At 36.4% G+C, this 16,305-nt stretch overlaps 1 protein-coding gene across 4 annotated transcripts in view; it reads left to right on the top strand.

Moving 5' to 3' along the window:
• The window catches only part of YAF2 (YY1 associated factor 2), a 79,108-nt gene extending 63,116 nt beyond the window's left edge, over positions 1-15,992 (top strand). For all 4 annotated transcript variants that reach the window (XM_032347907.1, XM_032347909.1, XM_032347908.1 and 1 more), the window contains 2 exons: positions 12,487-12,639; positions 13,433-15,992. In XM_032347907.1, coding sequence (XP_032203798.1) covers positions 12,487-12,639; positions 13,433-13,670 — 391 coding nt within the window. In that variant the 3' untranslated portion in view covers positions 13,671-15,992. The remainder of the gene's footprint in view (positions 1-12,486; positions 12,640-13,432) is intronic.
• Positions 15,993-16,305: the final 313 nt, after the last annotated feature.

The raw sequence follows: 16,305 nt of genomic DNA, 5'->3' as shown, positions 1-16,305 counted from the left end.
TAGTGGTTAGGTTAAACATTTTGTAGAACAGCTTTTATTGAGGTATCACTGATGTACAGTATCCTGTATACAATTAAAGTGTACTATTTGATAAGTTTTGACATATGAATACACCTGTGAAACCATCACCACAATTAAGGTAGTGAAGATATCCATCATCACCAGAAATTTCTTTGTATCCCTTCTCAGTTCTCTCCCGTGCCTCTCTCTGATCCTCAGTTGCTAGGCAACTACTGATCTGCTTTCTGTATAGATTAGTTTGCATTTTCTAGAATTTTATAAATGGAATCATACAGTTTATAGTCTTCTATGGTTTCTTCAAACATAATTGTTTTAATGTTCGTCTGCGTTGTTGCATGTATCAGTAATTCATTCCTTTTTGTTGCTGAGCAGTATTCCATTATATGAGCATAGCATGATTTCTTTCCTCATCTGTTTGTGGACATTTATTTTTAGTTTTTGGCCATTACAAATAAAGCTGCTATGAACATTTGTGTAGAAGTCTTTTTATGGATTTGTATTTTCTTCTCTGAGTAAATATCTTGGAGTGGAATGTATCACATTTTTTCTCATGTTTCAGAATGAGGGTTGTCTGTGCATGTGTGTGTGTGTGTTTGTGTGTGTGTATCTTTAAGGAAAACTCTTATGCCCACCAAAGATTATTCAGGGAATACTTCCATTATTAAAATTAATGTTCAATTTAGGTTTCATTTATAAAAAAATCTAGTTTTTTCTTAAATGTCTGTTCATTTTTACAAATCTTATTCTGTTTATAAAATTTAATAAAATTTAACTTTTTCCCCCTAGGTATAGTTATTTCTATTTTAATTTTTTTTTTTTTTTTTAAGATTTCTTTATTTACTTTAGAGAGAGAGTGCATGTATGCAAAGGCAGGGAGGGTCAGAGGAGGAGAGAGAATCTCAAGCAGACTCTCTGCTGAGTGTGGAGCCTGATGAGGGGCTTGGTCTTATGACCCTGAGATCATGACCTGAGCTGAAATCAAGAGTTGAACACTTAGCTGACTGAGCCACACAGGTATCCTATATTTTTAATAAGTATTGGTGGTTAAGTCTAATGTGGAGCCTGGACTGAGAACTGTTGTACAGATGGTATTTAAAGCAAGGACTGAATGAGGTCATCTTGAATAGCATTTCTCAAGTTTTGTGTGCATAAAAAATACCTGTAGTTCTTAGGCTAGGTCTGAGAATCTGCATTTGTGCTAGTCTCCCAGGTGCTGATGCCTCGGTTTGATTAGTGGACCACCCTTTGTTTAGCACTGCCCTAGAGGGTTAGTGCAGAGAGAGAAATATGTGAAGACTGAGGCCTGATGCACTCTGAAGTTTAGAAATTGTGAAAGAAGGAAAAGAACCAATAACTGAGACAGGGAAAGAGTAGCTGGTGAGGGACAAGAAAAATTGTGTGGTAGTCTAGAGGCTTATGACGAAATGAAGGAGTGGTAAACTCAGTTAAATGCTGTTTGAAAAGACTGCATGAGATGAGTGCTATAGTTGACTAGTGCATATGGAGAAGTGATTGTTGGTGACCTTGAAAGTGAGTGTTAGTAGAATGGTTGGGACCAGAGCCTGATAGAGATGAACCTGTGAAAGAATGGAGGAAAGAGGTGTGGAAAGTAAGTATAAATAAATCATTTGATGCTTATAGTAAAAAAGAGAACAGAGAAGTGGGGCAGTGGCTAGAAAGTGATGTGGACTTAGGGAAGAGTTTTTTCTTTTCTTTTTTTAAGGTAAGAGACCTGTTGTTATCTGTTTGTATGTTGAGAGGAATTACCTATTTATAGAAGAAGTATCTTGAAGCAGGAGAGAAAGGAGATCAGTAGCAGGAGTAGTGTCCTGGAGAAGAGCAAGTAGAGACATGGCCATAATTGGGAATATGGATAGGGAAGTTAGAGGATATGGGCGTAGATGAAAGCTTGTGGAAATTTTCATCAAATACCTTCTGTTTTCTCTGTGAAATAAGAATCACCCCATGATAAAACAGCACACAATAAAAGTAAGCTAGTGTTCTGTCCCCAGTGCTTGGAACGGTGATTTGAACACTATTTAATAAATGTTTGTTAAATAAATGAATGGAAGGAAGAGTAATCTTGGATTGGAGGGAAGAAGACAAGAAGTCAGTTAAGTAGATAATGTAGAAGGCTGCTATTGGGTTGGGCGAGAGTGGTAAACACGGGAATGATGAGGTGGAATCATTCTAATAATGTGAAAGAGAAATAAACTGAAAGGACTTGATATTTGTTTGGCTAAGGGGAAGGGAAAGTTGAGGAGGACCTGTTTATAGCTCTGGAGATTGTCCTTAGTCTTTCAAATTAAGTGAGCTGTGATGTCCTTTAATGATTTGAGGGGTTTGTCAGCGATTTAATTGCTGAACACTCTAACCTAGTTTTTCTAAAGCTGATGTGTAGTCATCTATTTTGTCTGTGCTTACCAAGGACTTTCTTAGTAGCTGCCAAAGAAGCAAGTATCCCCTGCTGCCACTTCCCAGTAGTTTAGGGAAAAATGTGTTCTAGGCTTTTGCAGAAGTGTTTGATGTTGAAAATTAGACCTCAGAGTAAAAAGTCTTCAGAATACTCAGGTTTTTGAAATGATGGTATAAGCACACTTAGGCAGGTGACAAGAAGAAAGAGTATGTTGAACCTGAGCATAAATTTAGTTGGTATAGTGTGAATCCTTGGACCAGTGGTTTTTGTTGTTTTTTGTTTTTTGTTTAAAGATTTTATTTATTTGACAGATCACAAGTAGACAAAGTGAGGAAGGGAAGCAGGTTCCCCGCTGAACAGAGAGCCCAATGTGGGACTCGATCCCAGGACCCTGGGATCATGACTTGAGCTGAAGGCAGAGGCTTTAACCCACTGAGCCACCCAGGCACCCTTGCACCAGTGATTTTAAATTGTATTTCTCACAGCCACACCTCAGGGATAACTGATGTTCAAGGATGAGCACTGAGCAAATGGGGATTCAGAGTCTCCACATCAACTTCATATTGAGATTCCTTGTAAAATTTTGTTAGCATGATGATTCTGCTGCAAAAACAATAACAATTTGAATATCAGTACTAAAAAGTAATATTTGAATTTTGATGATAAGTCAAATAGTTCCGTGATTAGCAGAGTAGATTATTTATTGAAGGTAGAGAAAACCACTTTATAAGAACTCTTTTATCTATTTGGCAATAAATTTTTATAGAGGGGCACCTAGTGGCTCAGTGGGTTAAGCATCTGCCTTTGGCTCAGGTCGTGATCCCAGCATCCTGGGATAGAGCCCTATATTGGGCTCCCTGCTCAGCAAGAAGCCTGCTTCTCCCACTCCAGCTCCCCCATGCTTGTGTTCCCTCTCTCGTTGTTTCTATCATAAATAGAATCTTTAAAAAATAAAATAAAATAAATTTTTATAGAAAGCAGACATGCACATTAAACCCTTTATTGCATTTTCATGAAAAAGAAGTGAATGCCTCAGAAGATGACATCAGAAATTTTTTCAAGAAAATGAATTCTTGAAAGTTGGCCCATAGACAAATCAATTACACAGTTGTTTGATAGTTGTATTTATGCATCCTATCTAACTGGTATTGTTAATGATCATTAATAACGAAGTGTTTATTGAGCTTCTGTACATGTAAGATCTATGCTAGGCACTGGGCATACAAACATAAGTGAGATATGGATCTCTTCTCATGTAGGGGGAGTTTAGAGTACAGTTGGTGGGGAGATAGAACACAGCCATGTAAGGATCAACAGCATTGCAGAGTGATGTGGAAAACCATGTTTTTCCAGAGGTGCTGCAGTGGCTCCATAAATGTTTGGTGCACATTGCTTTTAAAAATATTTTAATCATTAAAATCCAAAAGAACATGTTATATAAATGTGTTCTATGCACCAAACAGAACATGCTCAAAAGGAAGACCACTAAAGGTAATTAATTTATTCTGCAGGTTAGATTAGCTCATTCTTTTTTTCTTTTTTAAATTTCAAAATAAAGTAGCAAATCCTTTATTTGTATTTCTTGAACACTGTGAGTAAAGACAGCCCTAGCAACTTTTTTTTAGTCCTCATTTTCCCTCCTTTACCTCTGTCCTCACATAATCATTTTGCTTCCAAGCTGCAGTTCTCAAAACCTCTCTCATCCAGTCTTATTTCCTTCTTATTCTTTATCACAAAATCTCAAAACCCGATTCATTTAAAAATAAAAAATCTACCTCAGAGAGTCATTGAATACTGCCGAATGCTCCCCAGACTAAAGGACCTAGAAATCCAGGGAGTTCACACTGAGTAATTTACATCCCTTCTTGCTTTTTAACCCTTTGTAGGCATCGTGGTACTAGAGCTTTCTGATGTGTCTTCAAATGATAATTTCCTAGATGAGTTTTTTGCAAATTCAAGAAACATTACGTGAACATTATATTTTTAAGGACAGAAAGGAAATGTGGTTTCTCACATTAGGAGTCATTCAGCAAAAAGGATTTTATCATGCAATATTTTGCAACAATAAACCTGAACCATCTTGTTTTGCCATAAGAAGATGTGATGGTAGGATGCCTGGGTGGCTCAGTCGGTTAAGTGGCTGCTTTTGGCTAGGTCATGATCCTAGGGTCCTGGGATCGAGTCCCACATCGGGCTCCCTGATCAGCAGAGAGCCTGCTTCTCCTTTTTCCTCTGCCTGCTGCTCTGCCTACTTGTGCTCTATCTGTCAAATAAATGAATAAAGTCTTTTTAAGAAAGAAAAAAAAGATGTGATGGTGTTCTTTCATCTTTTATGACATTTGGCATCAAAATTTATGTGCTATGATTTGTAAATAGACCATACAGAAGGATAGGTACATATACCTAGTCTAAAAATGAAAATGGTGGGGCACCTAGGTGGCTCAGTTGGTTAAGCGACTGCCTTGGGCTCAGGTCATGATCCTGGAGTCCCAGGATCGAGTCCCACATTGGGTTCCATGCTTAGCGGGGAGTCTGCTTCTTCCTCTGACTCTCCTCCCCCCCCATGCTTCCTCTTCCTCTCTCATTCTGTCTCTCAAATAAATAAATAAAATCTTTAAAAAAATAAAAAAACAAAATTGAAAATGGTGGGTGCCTGGGTTGCTCAGTGGGTTAAAGCCTCTGCCTTCAGCTCAGGTCATGATCTCAGGGTCCTAGGATGGAGGCTGCATCGGGCTCTGCTCAGCGGAGAGCCTGCTTCCTCCTCTCTCTCTGCCTTCCTCTCTGCCTACTTGTGATCTCTCTCTGTGTCAAATAATAAATAAATAAAATCTTTAAAAAAAAATGGAAATGGTAATTTTGGAGGAAAGAAAATGGTTGTCCTCACTTCAAAAAAAAAAAACTATGAACCATCAAGGTTTTTGAAGTAAAATGTTTTGATAATGCTGGTGCAAAAAGTGGAAATGAAGAGAAGCCGAAATCTACTAGAGGTGTGTTTGAAATCATGAAATCAGTATTTCAAGGTAGGTGTGTTCCTAAGAATAGGCATAATAGCTGATGAGGAGTAAGTCAGAAAACTTTGTCTATTTCAGGTCTATATACCTTCAAAACCACATTATTACAGGTTAAAAGTTTGGGCTAAGTATGCTTTAAATGCTTAGTAAAAATTTAATGTTGGTTGAATTTTATTACTTTATTTCTTTTTTCTGTAAATTATTCATAAAATGACTTAAAGTGTTTTTTTTTTAAGATTTTATTTATTTACCAGACAGAGATCACAAGTAGGCAGAGAGGCAGGTGGAGAAGGAGGGGGAAGAAGGCTTCCTGCTGAGCAGAGAGCCCTGAGACAGTGACCGGAACCCAAGGCAGAGTTTTTAAACCCACTGAGCCACCCAGGTGCCCCAATGACTAAAAGTATTTTTTTTTTTAAAGATTTTATTTATTTATTTGACAGAGAGAGATCACAAGTAGGCAGAGAGGCAGGCAGAGAGAGAGAGGGAGGAGGAAGCAGGCTCCCTGCTGAGCAGAGAGCCCGATGCGGGACTCGATCCCAGGACCCTGAGATCATGACCTGAGCCAAAGGCAGCGGCTTAACCCACTGAGCCACCCAGGCGCCCCAGCTAAAAGTATTTTTTAAAAGGGCTTGTGGTGATGGCTCTTTTTCCTGGTGTACTGACAGTTTAAACATGAACTAAAAGCTCTTTCCACATTGTCTATAATAAATTCTCATTCTTTTTTCTGTATTACAGTATACTGGTTTTTTTCTTCTTAATGCTTTTGACAAAACTCACTTTCCTTTTTCTTTCTTTCTTCCTTTTTTTTTTTTTTTTTTTTTTTACTTCTGCATGGTTTTTATCTCATTTGCTAAGTAAATTCTGTGAGGGCACAGATTATGTTTGTTTTATCCGTAGTGAATCTTCAGCATCTTACCTATATCTGACTTGTGTAAGTATGCAATAAATTTGTTAAACAAAACAAGGTTGCCACTTACAAATCTACCTTGGTTAGATTTTTCGGGTTTTGTTAGCAGTGTATTAAGAGACTCATAACGAGTTTAGGTTTAGTTCAGTTACTTTTACTCACTGAGATTTATTGTATTGCTTCACTTTATATTTTAGTGTTAGGAAAATGACTATTTCTATGAGTGATAGCTTTTTTTCTTTTAGAAAGAAACCAGTAAATACTTTATACCTCACTTGTTTTGCTTGTCCCAACTCGACAAAGCTAAATTGTGATGAGGTTGAGCAAGCTTGAGACATTTTTCTTAAAATATTTAGCATATAGAATTTTTGATGTGGGGTGATAGGATAGAAGGCAGACAGGTAGTTAGAAATGATATATAGCAAGTCAGCATGTACCACCATTCTTCCACCTGCATGGAAAGTTAAGCAGCTCCTAAAAATACTTTGTCTGATGAATAGTAGATAGCCATTACATTATTGTTAAATTTGCACTTTTTTCTTACATTACAGTAAATCAGTAGACCTGCAAAATTTTACACAGTCTGTCTGGGCTGTTTATGAAGGATATACCGAGGCATATGAAGATTCCCTCAATTTCTAAATATCATATTTCACAAGTAACAGCTTAGTCGTGATATATGGAAATAGGAAGAGGACGAGAGAATGTAGTTGGGATATGGTAATTAACTAACTAGATGATCTTTTGTCCTCCATACTGCAAAACCTCTGGCATTATAGGTGTATTGTGAAAACTATGAATGAGAAATCACTGGACATAAAAGGCACTTCTTAAAAATGACACCCTGCCCCTTAATGAGTTAACAATCTCCCACCTCTAAAATTTCCCACTATTTTCCAGATTTTTCTCTTTAAGGAGAAGAAGGATCATAGTTTAAATCTTAAGATCCCTAGAGATATGAAGGCTTTCTTTTCGGTAGGGAATGGTACTGAGTCACTTTATGATATGTTAAAAAGGTAAGCTGTGCTCGCCTACTTTCAGTGAAGCATCTTTAAAGTGCATTCAGCCTCTAGAGAGCAGCAGAGAACTTCATTTCAGTAATTAGTCTATACACACACACACACACACACACACACACACACACACTTGTGTATTTTTATTTTGTGCTTCTTTTTTCCCCATAGTTGAATTAGATCAAATAATCATAGAGCAATGGAACACAATCGTAATCTTTTTTTTTACCCCCAAGATTTTACTTATCTGACAGCATGCACAAGCAGAGGTCGCAGCAGGCAAAGGGAGATGGAGAAGCAGGCTTCCACTGAGGAGGGAGCCCGATGCGGGACTCAATCCCAGGACCTTGGGATCATGACCTGAGCCGAAGGCAGACACTTAACCGAATGAGCTATCCAGGCACCCCACAATCATAATCTTTAAGAGAAAATCAGCCATCATTAAAAAGAGAATAAGGGAATGGAACATTGGACATTTAGGAAAGTCTAGGATAAAAAGATATCACTACTCAAGAACAGAAGTAAATATTTTTTTTTTCAGAAGTAAATATTTTTAAGGGAAAAGAGAACCACTGCAGAAGATTTGTTAGTGATTGAAAAATAACAAAATCAACAACTACACTAGGTACATTAATAACGCACAGTTGCTTATTAGATCACTTGTCTCATATTTACATTTGCTCAAAGGAAAGCTTTGCTTATATTTTATTAAATCTATAAATCCAACATAATTAACATCAAGCTTGTCAGTCCTTCTGATTTAGAGTAGACCTGTTCTTGGCTTTCCTGTAACTGCCTTAGTCCATTTGAGCTGCTATAACAAAAATATCATAAATGGTATGGCTTATGAACAGCAAACATTTATTTCTTACAGTTTTGGAGGCTGCAAGTCTGAGATCATGGCACCAGCAGGTTAGCTGTCTGATAAGGACCCACTTCCACATTGCCAGCTATTTTTTCAGATGGAAGAAGGGTCAAGGGATCTCTCTGGAGCACTATCCATGAGGGCTGTACCCACATGAACTAATCACCTGTCAAAGGTCCCACCTCCTAATACTATCACTTTGGAGGGGTAGAATTTCAACAAATACATTTTGGAGGGAACACAAACATTCAGTTCATCGCACTGTCCTAAAATTTCCCATTTCTTTCAGTTTTATTCCCATTTGGGGGAGAGTTCTTTATCGCTCTTATTGAGGTAAACATCTGATCATATTTTCCATTTGAAATGTCCTCACATTCAGTGCTTCAGTGCCATTCTCCTGATGAGTATAGACCCTTATTACTATTACTTCATTCCCAGTTTGATTTGGTAGTCTTCTAGCTTGTCTTCAGAGACCAGCCTCTCACTTGACCAGTTTAACTAATTGTTCGTTCTGTGTTGGTTTTGATTTGGATGGTGTGCGTTTATTGAATAGTTTGTTCTTACCACTGACAGAATAACATTTAGAAGAATTTTAGATTCATAACTCATTTAGAAACAAATTATATATTTTACTCAACCTCGTGGTTTTATGAAGCAAATCATGCTCTACTAATACTTTCATATTGATGGGCCATTTAAAAGGGGAAATGATTCTAGGAAGATTCTGGAGAGATAAAGTTTCTTAAATATGAATAAGACTTGATAACAATTGTAAGAGACCTGAAGTTGGGGAATTAGGATGTCCCTTTCTCACATAAAAGTGGGAATTGAGGGCGCCTGGGTGGCTCAGTGGGTTAAGCCGCTGCCTTCGGCTCAGGTCATGATCTCAGGGTCCTGGGATCGAGTCCCGCATCGGGCTCTCTGCTCAGCTGGGAGCCTGCTTCCTCCTCCCTCTCTCTCTCTGCCTGCCTCTCCATCTACTTGTGATTTCTCTCTGTCAAATAAATAAATAAAATCTTTTTAAAAAAAAAAGTGGGAGTTGAGGAACAGTGTCACATAATAGATGGGTACCCACTTGGAGACAAGTCCTTGAGGGGTAAGGAAGTGATTGATCATGTTATAAAAAATATTCTGTACCTAACTACAGCACAAAGGGTTATATTCCTGAAAATCTTGATCAGAGAACCTGTGATTGAGATAGTCTGATCTTACAGCATTAAGTCATTAATGAACACAGGTCATTGGTGGATAAAGAAATGGATTAATGAATACAGAAAAACCTTGAAAAAATGTGCAATTTTACTTGAAGGCAGCACTAAATCAATGATATCTTGAGTAGTAATAATGGCTACTCAATAACTAATGTCGATTTATTGGTTGGTAGAAACATCAGGATTTTTACTCTAGGTTCAAAAGCATGTAAATTTATTTTGATATTTATAATTTTATTTTCAATTTAATCAACATTTTTGTTAATTTATTTTGCATTAAATTTTAGGATGGAGGGAGTGACACAGTACAAAACATAATAAAGGAAGTTGTCAAACCTTCATTTGTTATGGAAGGAAGACATTCAGAGATCCATATTACCTTGGGAGACCAAATGATGACTACACCTCAGTTGCATTTTATATCTTGGAGTGACTCTCAATTTTAGGTGACTCACTGTTCACTAGGCAGTAGTTTAAACAACTCTTCTCAACCCTGCCACACCTTTGAGCTTTCTTTTCTCTTTCCATTTCCAACATAATTGAAAGATTTATTAATTCTTGTTGCTCTTACTTTTTACTACTTGTTTACTTCTGTGTAGTGAATGGTTGATCCTGGCCAATAACTAACCTTAGAGACTGCTCCTTAAAACACATCTTTCTTCCTTGTTAAACCCGATTTTATTATTCAGCAACAAATACTAAGTATTTTTTCAGTACTATGCTAAGTGCTAGTTATACAGTGGAGCATAAAGCTAATACCTTCTCTTTTCTTCTGGAGTTTTACATCCTAGAAGAGGAAACAGATAATAAAATTAAAATCGCAACTTCTCAGGGTGCTTGAGTGGCTCAGTGGATTAGGCCTCTGCCTTCAGCTCAGGTCACAATTCCAGGGTCCTGGGATCGAGCCCCACATCGGGCTCTCTCCTGGGCGGGGAGCCTGCCCCCCCCCCCCCACCGCTCCCTGCCTGCCTCTCTGCCTACTTGTGATCTCTGTCTCTCAAATAAATAAATAAAATCTTTAAAAATAAATAAATAAAGTAGCTTTCCTAACACTTTCTCTGCCACTGTAGTACCTTTCCTCTTCAGGCTGCTGCCAGTAATCTTTGTAAAATTCAATTCTTAATTTCTTCTGTGATCTCTTATCTTTTTTTTTTTTTTTTAAAGATTTTATTTATTTATTTGACAGAGAGAGAGAGATCACAAGTAGGCAGAGAGGCAGGCAGAGAGAGAGGAAGGGAAGCAGGCTCCCCGCTGAGCAGAGATTTCCCAATGCGGGGCTCCATCCTAGGACCCTGGGACCATGACCTGAGCCGAAGGCAGAGGCTTAACCCACTGAGCCACCCAGGTGCCCCTCTTTTCTTTTAAGGGTAAACCAGATTCCTTAGCTCATTATTGAATTTCTTCCCATCCAGTTAGCCTTGCTTTTTTTTTTTTTTTTTTTTTAAATTATTTACTTGCCATTCCCTGCTCTCCATCTCAAAATTTATATGGCAGCAATACCAATATTTGCACTTATAGCTTCTTTGTGAAGTGGGGGCTAGATCAGAGGCATCAGCTAACTCAGAAATCAGTTAGAAATGCAAATTATTAGGCTCCACCTCAGGGCTTTCTGAATTAGAGACCCTGGGAGTAGGACTAAGCAAGCTAAAAACAGGCCTTCCAGATGAGCCTGATACACCTTAAATTTAAGGACCATTGCTTTAATCCATTAAAAAGTATTTCCTTACCAAGCTCGGCCATTAATTACTGTGTTTTCAGTATCACTTTCATTTGTGTAACTTTTAATCTATATCATTAACCCTGATATCTGTGTCAGTCCTACTTCTTAAATTCTGTGGAACATCTTTTTTGGGTATCTGTGCTTCAGACTCTGTAGGCTCTAAACGAAATGCATTATTCATCTACTGAAACCTGTTTTACATGCTGTGTTTCCTATTTACTCCTTCAAAAGATTCCTCCTTATAGCTTTGAGTGATAGTGCAGCATTTCTCATTGGTTTCCATTTTGTCTTGTTCTAGAGGAACAACAACAACAACAAAACAACAAAAAGATTCTTTAATAATTCTGCTGACCAAAAGAGGGTCAGGACTTTCCACGCAATAGAATTACTATGTTTTGTAGACCATTTGTTAAAATGTATGTTTATCTTCTCTCCCTTAGTCTTTCATTCCTCCCCCTTCTCCTCAGTCTTCTTTCTGTCTCTCAGTTTCAGAACTTAGAGATTGTTTACTTTGAATCTTGACCTCAGTTGCCCAGATTCTACCATAAAGCTGGAGGGATCTTTGACCCTGCGTCAGTAGAGTCACAACTTGGGTGCCACAACTTGTGGCACCAAAGGGTGAAACCAAGAAGCATTTCTGATATCTTGGTGCAATTTCTGCAGGAGGTTCCCAATATTTTTTAAAGGAATAAGTTAGTAAGTAGGCAAGTCTCAAAAGAATGGACGGATTGTCAGGGTCGAAAAAGCATGATGAGATTGTGACTAGAGATACAAAAAACTTCAAGGATTTTAGCAATGAAGAGTGAAGAATTTTGACTCTCAAGTATTAAATGAATAAATGAGAGATTTTTAGAGGAAAGACAAACCATCATTATCAAAGATGGTTAGATTCTTTTTTCTGTGAGGGAGAAGGGATAAATTTAAACATTATTTAGTATAAATTTTCAAGTTTAATTTTTAGGGCTCATGCTTATTTATATGTGTGCTTCCCTGTGAGCACTCAGTTTGATATACTTTTTAAATAATTTTCACATTGATTCATGTATTGGTTATATTCTAATGGTTGACCATATATTTTAGGCTATAACTTTTACTGTTATTATAGTTCTGTTTTTGTTGGATAGGAAAGACAATAATTTGTGTGTGTGTGCATGTGTGTATGTAAAATCTATTAAATTGCACATTAAATTATCTCACATGAGGAATTTTTATACTTGAAAATCATATCATATATCTATTCTTATAATTTGAGCTATTCTCATAAGGAATATATATTCTTAAATTATAATAAACAAAAACCTTTCTTTTTAACATGCACACAGGAAACCTCGACCTGTCTCCCAGTTGGTTGCCCAGCAGGTTACTCAGCAGTTTGTGCCCCCTACACAGTCAAAGAAAGAGAAAAAAGATAAAGTAGAAAAAGAAAAAAGTGAAAAGGAAACAACTAGCAAAAAGAACAGTCATAAGAAAACCAGGTAAATTTGTGAAATAATAAATGAACCATTTAATATTGTGTGTTAACATTGATATATTCATATGTAACATGGACATAAAGGATTTCATCTCCTTTATTATAAAATATGAAAGTGTCTTTCTGAGCTTGAGAGGTCTGTTAGAAATTAAACACAGAGGCCACTAATATAAGCTTAAACGCTTGCCTGCCTGCCTGCCTGACTTCCTTCCTTTCTTCCTTCCCTCTTCTCTCTTTGCTTACTAGACTCAAAGACATTTGTGTTGGAGCTGATACTTTTTCGGTCATAAAGCCAGGAGTGACATTCATAATACTGAACAAGTATTTGCATGGGCTTTAACCGGTTAAAATCCTCATGGGTATCGGCAGAACAGATAATCATGATGTCCTTCTCAGTGCATATCTCTGGAGTAACAGCCTTGCATATATAACTCTGCCTTAACAGTTATTAACTTACTCTGCAATCCAACTGTGTCATTGCTTTTCTAAAACATTTATTTAGTAAAATTGATAGGCTGTTTGCAAAACTATGATAAAGCTTTAAAAGCACAATTAAGAGACCATTGCTTCCAGAGTATCCATTTGTCATGTTGAAGAAGATTCATCAATGATTGGTTCAATTAATGTTAATGATTTGAAACATTTAATTATATTTTTGTGGCTAGTTCATACATGAATCTAGAGCTTTAAATATAGATGTATTCATTTTGTTATTTTTACCTAATTTATCCATTATATGTTCAGAAAGTTGGTAGAGAGAAAAGCTAGTTTAAAATTTTATCATCTTTTGTATTTAGGCCAAGATTGAAAAATGTGGATCGGAGTAGTGCTCAGCATTTGGAAGTTACCGTTGGAGATCTGACAGTCATTATTACAGACTTTAAGGAGAAAACGAAGTCCCCGCCTGCATCTAGTGCTGCTTCTGCAGATCAACACAGTCAGAGTGGCTCTAGCTCTGATAACACAGAGAGGGGAATGTCCAGGTCATCTTCACCCAGAGGAGAAGCCTCATCATTGAATGGAGAATCTCATTAAAGTTTATTTTCTCCAGTTTCTTCATCACTTCTGTCATAACATGCAAATACACAGATTATGCCAAGAAGTACCACATTTTCATGACAAACATTCATGCACAATCCATAATTTGCGTTTTACACAAAATAGAAATTTGTTAGAATTTGTTAGACTTCATTGCAATCTATGCCTACCAAACAAACCTTTTCAGACCTGACATTTTGGTCTCCACAGTTCAAGGTGCCATGAAAATGTGGTTGAATTATTCATTATGCAGTGTTATTGGTAAGTCTATTTTCACTTTTAGTTTAGTGAATTCTAACACATAATTCTTGAATTCTCCACTATTGGCATGTAACGAATTTAAATTTTTATAACATAGTGCAAGCTGCCTAAATATGTATTATTTGAGAATTGTGAACGAATAGTTATATGTATACAAGTCAAAGATCAACTTAATCAACTATTGCTGCAACAGGATTTTCTTAATGGTTATCCTCTTAAATACACCTGCTGGTACTTGGTGTGGTTAAATAGGAAAAATTGTTATTAAATAAAGAATTTGTATGAACCGTTGCCAATGTTTTTGACACATTTTACTAAATTATTGTTCCTGAATTATGTTTCTGGTTTTATCTTTGTTTTTGTTTTTGTTTATCTTTAAAGCATTCATTATTGTAATGTTTACTAGCAGAGTAGTAAACAATAAAACATTGATTATTTAGCTTTATAATTCAGGTTTAGTGGTCTTATCATTGAACACTGGTATTTTCTGTATAATATAAAACTTTAAAGTTCAAATAATTATAAGCATTTGGCAAAAACAGAAAAGAAACCTGACATATTTTAAAGGCTGCAATTTTGGAAAAGCTTTAACTTAATAATAGTTTATCACTGTTGTCTTGCCCCAAACTTGTGCAGGGTCATAGAAGTATGAATCTAATTAATACAGAAATGGAACTGTTTCACAGAACTGGGAAATAACTAATTTTAAATCAGTTTAATTGGCCTCAGATTCTTATGAAAGTCATAGTGCCCTATTTTCAGACACAAATGCCAGTTTATGCATTTATCAATATTCCTGAAATAAAAGTATTTACAGCCCCACTTACTATTATGTAAAATTACCAATAAAATATTTTTATGACTACAGATTTTGCAGTTTTGTTCACAACTAATAATGTGTTTCATGTTGTATTTAAAAATCCAACCTAGAAACCACACAGTACTTTTCAAATTTTTCTAGGGTCTCCTGCTTCTTTTAGCCATTTGTTTAATATATATCCACCTCTAGGAGACTTCTGAAATATAAGTTAAAAACATAGCTTAGATACAAAATATCACTTAAAAGCACTATGATTGCATTTGAAGAACAGAAAAAACAAAACTGTAGACCCTGACAGTTGTGATATTTGGTGGTTTCTCGTGGTAATGTAATTTTCTGTTTAATTGCAGTACTTTTTCCAGGCACAATGGGACTGTCTTTTTTGTAAGATGCTAGTTGTGAAATACAGTTACTTGCATACAGTAAAAGTCTGTGATTAAAACATTTATATACCTCATTCTTTAGTGTTGTTAAATGAAAAATTAAAGTTTGTTTTTATCATATGATGCTTTCAGTGGAACCCCAGTGAACTGGTTATGTTCTTTTAAAACACAAAAAATTTTTGCTATATTTTATTGCTTTTTATGTTTTTCAAATGTTTTAAATTTTAGACATAGTAAAAATTACAAGTAATAATTGTAATAGGGAAAATCTTCCAATTTTTAAGTCAAAACTGTGCTTGGAGGCACTAGGTCTTATGATGATCAAATTCTTTCTGGATGTATTTTAAATGGACTGTGGGAGAGAAAGAATCTTGACAGAGATGGGATTTTACCTGAATGGAGCGTAGTCATTTTTTCATAAGATGGGGGTGGCAGAGATAGTATAGTGTGGAAATTTAGTGTGCTAACTGGTATCTGATGCTTTGTATCCCGGTTGTAGAACCTAAGTGAGCTTGAGTAAACGACTTGAGGTCATGTCCCATCTATTATATAGGGGTAACGGTAATCAATCTAACTGATCGAGTCGTGGGGAGGATTTAATGTCAATCCATATAAAATTCTTAACAACTATATGGCGCACACTGGCTGATCAGTAAATGAGCCTTTACTATCTTTATCGGTAAAATCCCATTACAAAAACAAATTGTTTCTACACCCTCTTGGATGACCAAAAGGAATTGTGTTCTGTAAGTTACACTGAATTTTCTACATCTGATGTTTGCTCCGATCCCAGACCAGCCAACTTTCTGTAATTAAAGAACCTGATGGAATGCTATATGAGGCAGGACAACTGAACTGAGTCGGCTGGTTTGAAATTTTGTTTTCCTGTCATTAATCACAATTCACGTGCTTTTATTTCACCCTACCTCAAATATACTTATAAACCAGGAAACAGACCCAAATTGAGTAAATATACCTAATGTTAAAATATGCAAAAAGATTCAGAGCCTGGGCTTAGGGTACCTTTGTAGCTCTGTTTCATCAATTTACACTGTGGTTTTAGCAGTGGGTTCTTTTAACCAAATTTCATACAAAAAGAGGATTTGAATGTTTTTCAGAGTTTATTAACTTATTTTGATACAATTAAGAGCAAAGATATAATTTGAGG

Source organism: Mustela erminea, chromosome 6 (genome assembly GCF_009829155.1).
Source record: "Mustela erminea isolate mMusErm1 chromosome 6, mMusErm1.Pri, whole genome shotgun sequence".
Taxonomy (NCBI): domain Eukaryota; kingdom Metazoa; phylum Chordata; class Mammalia; order Carnivora; family Mustelidae; genus Mustela; species Mustela erminea.
This window is presented reverse-complemented; position numbering and strand designations above follow the sequence as displayed.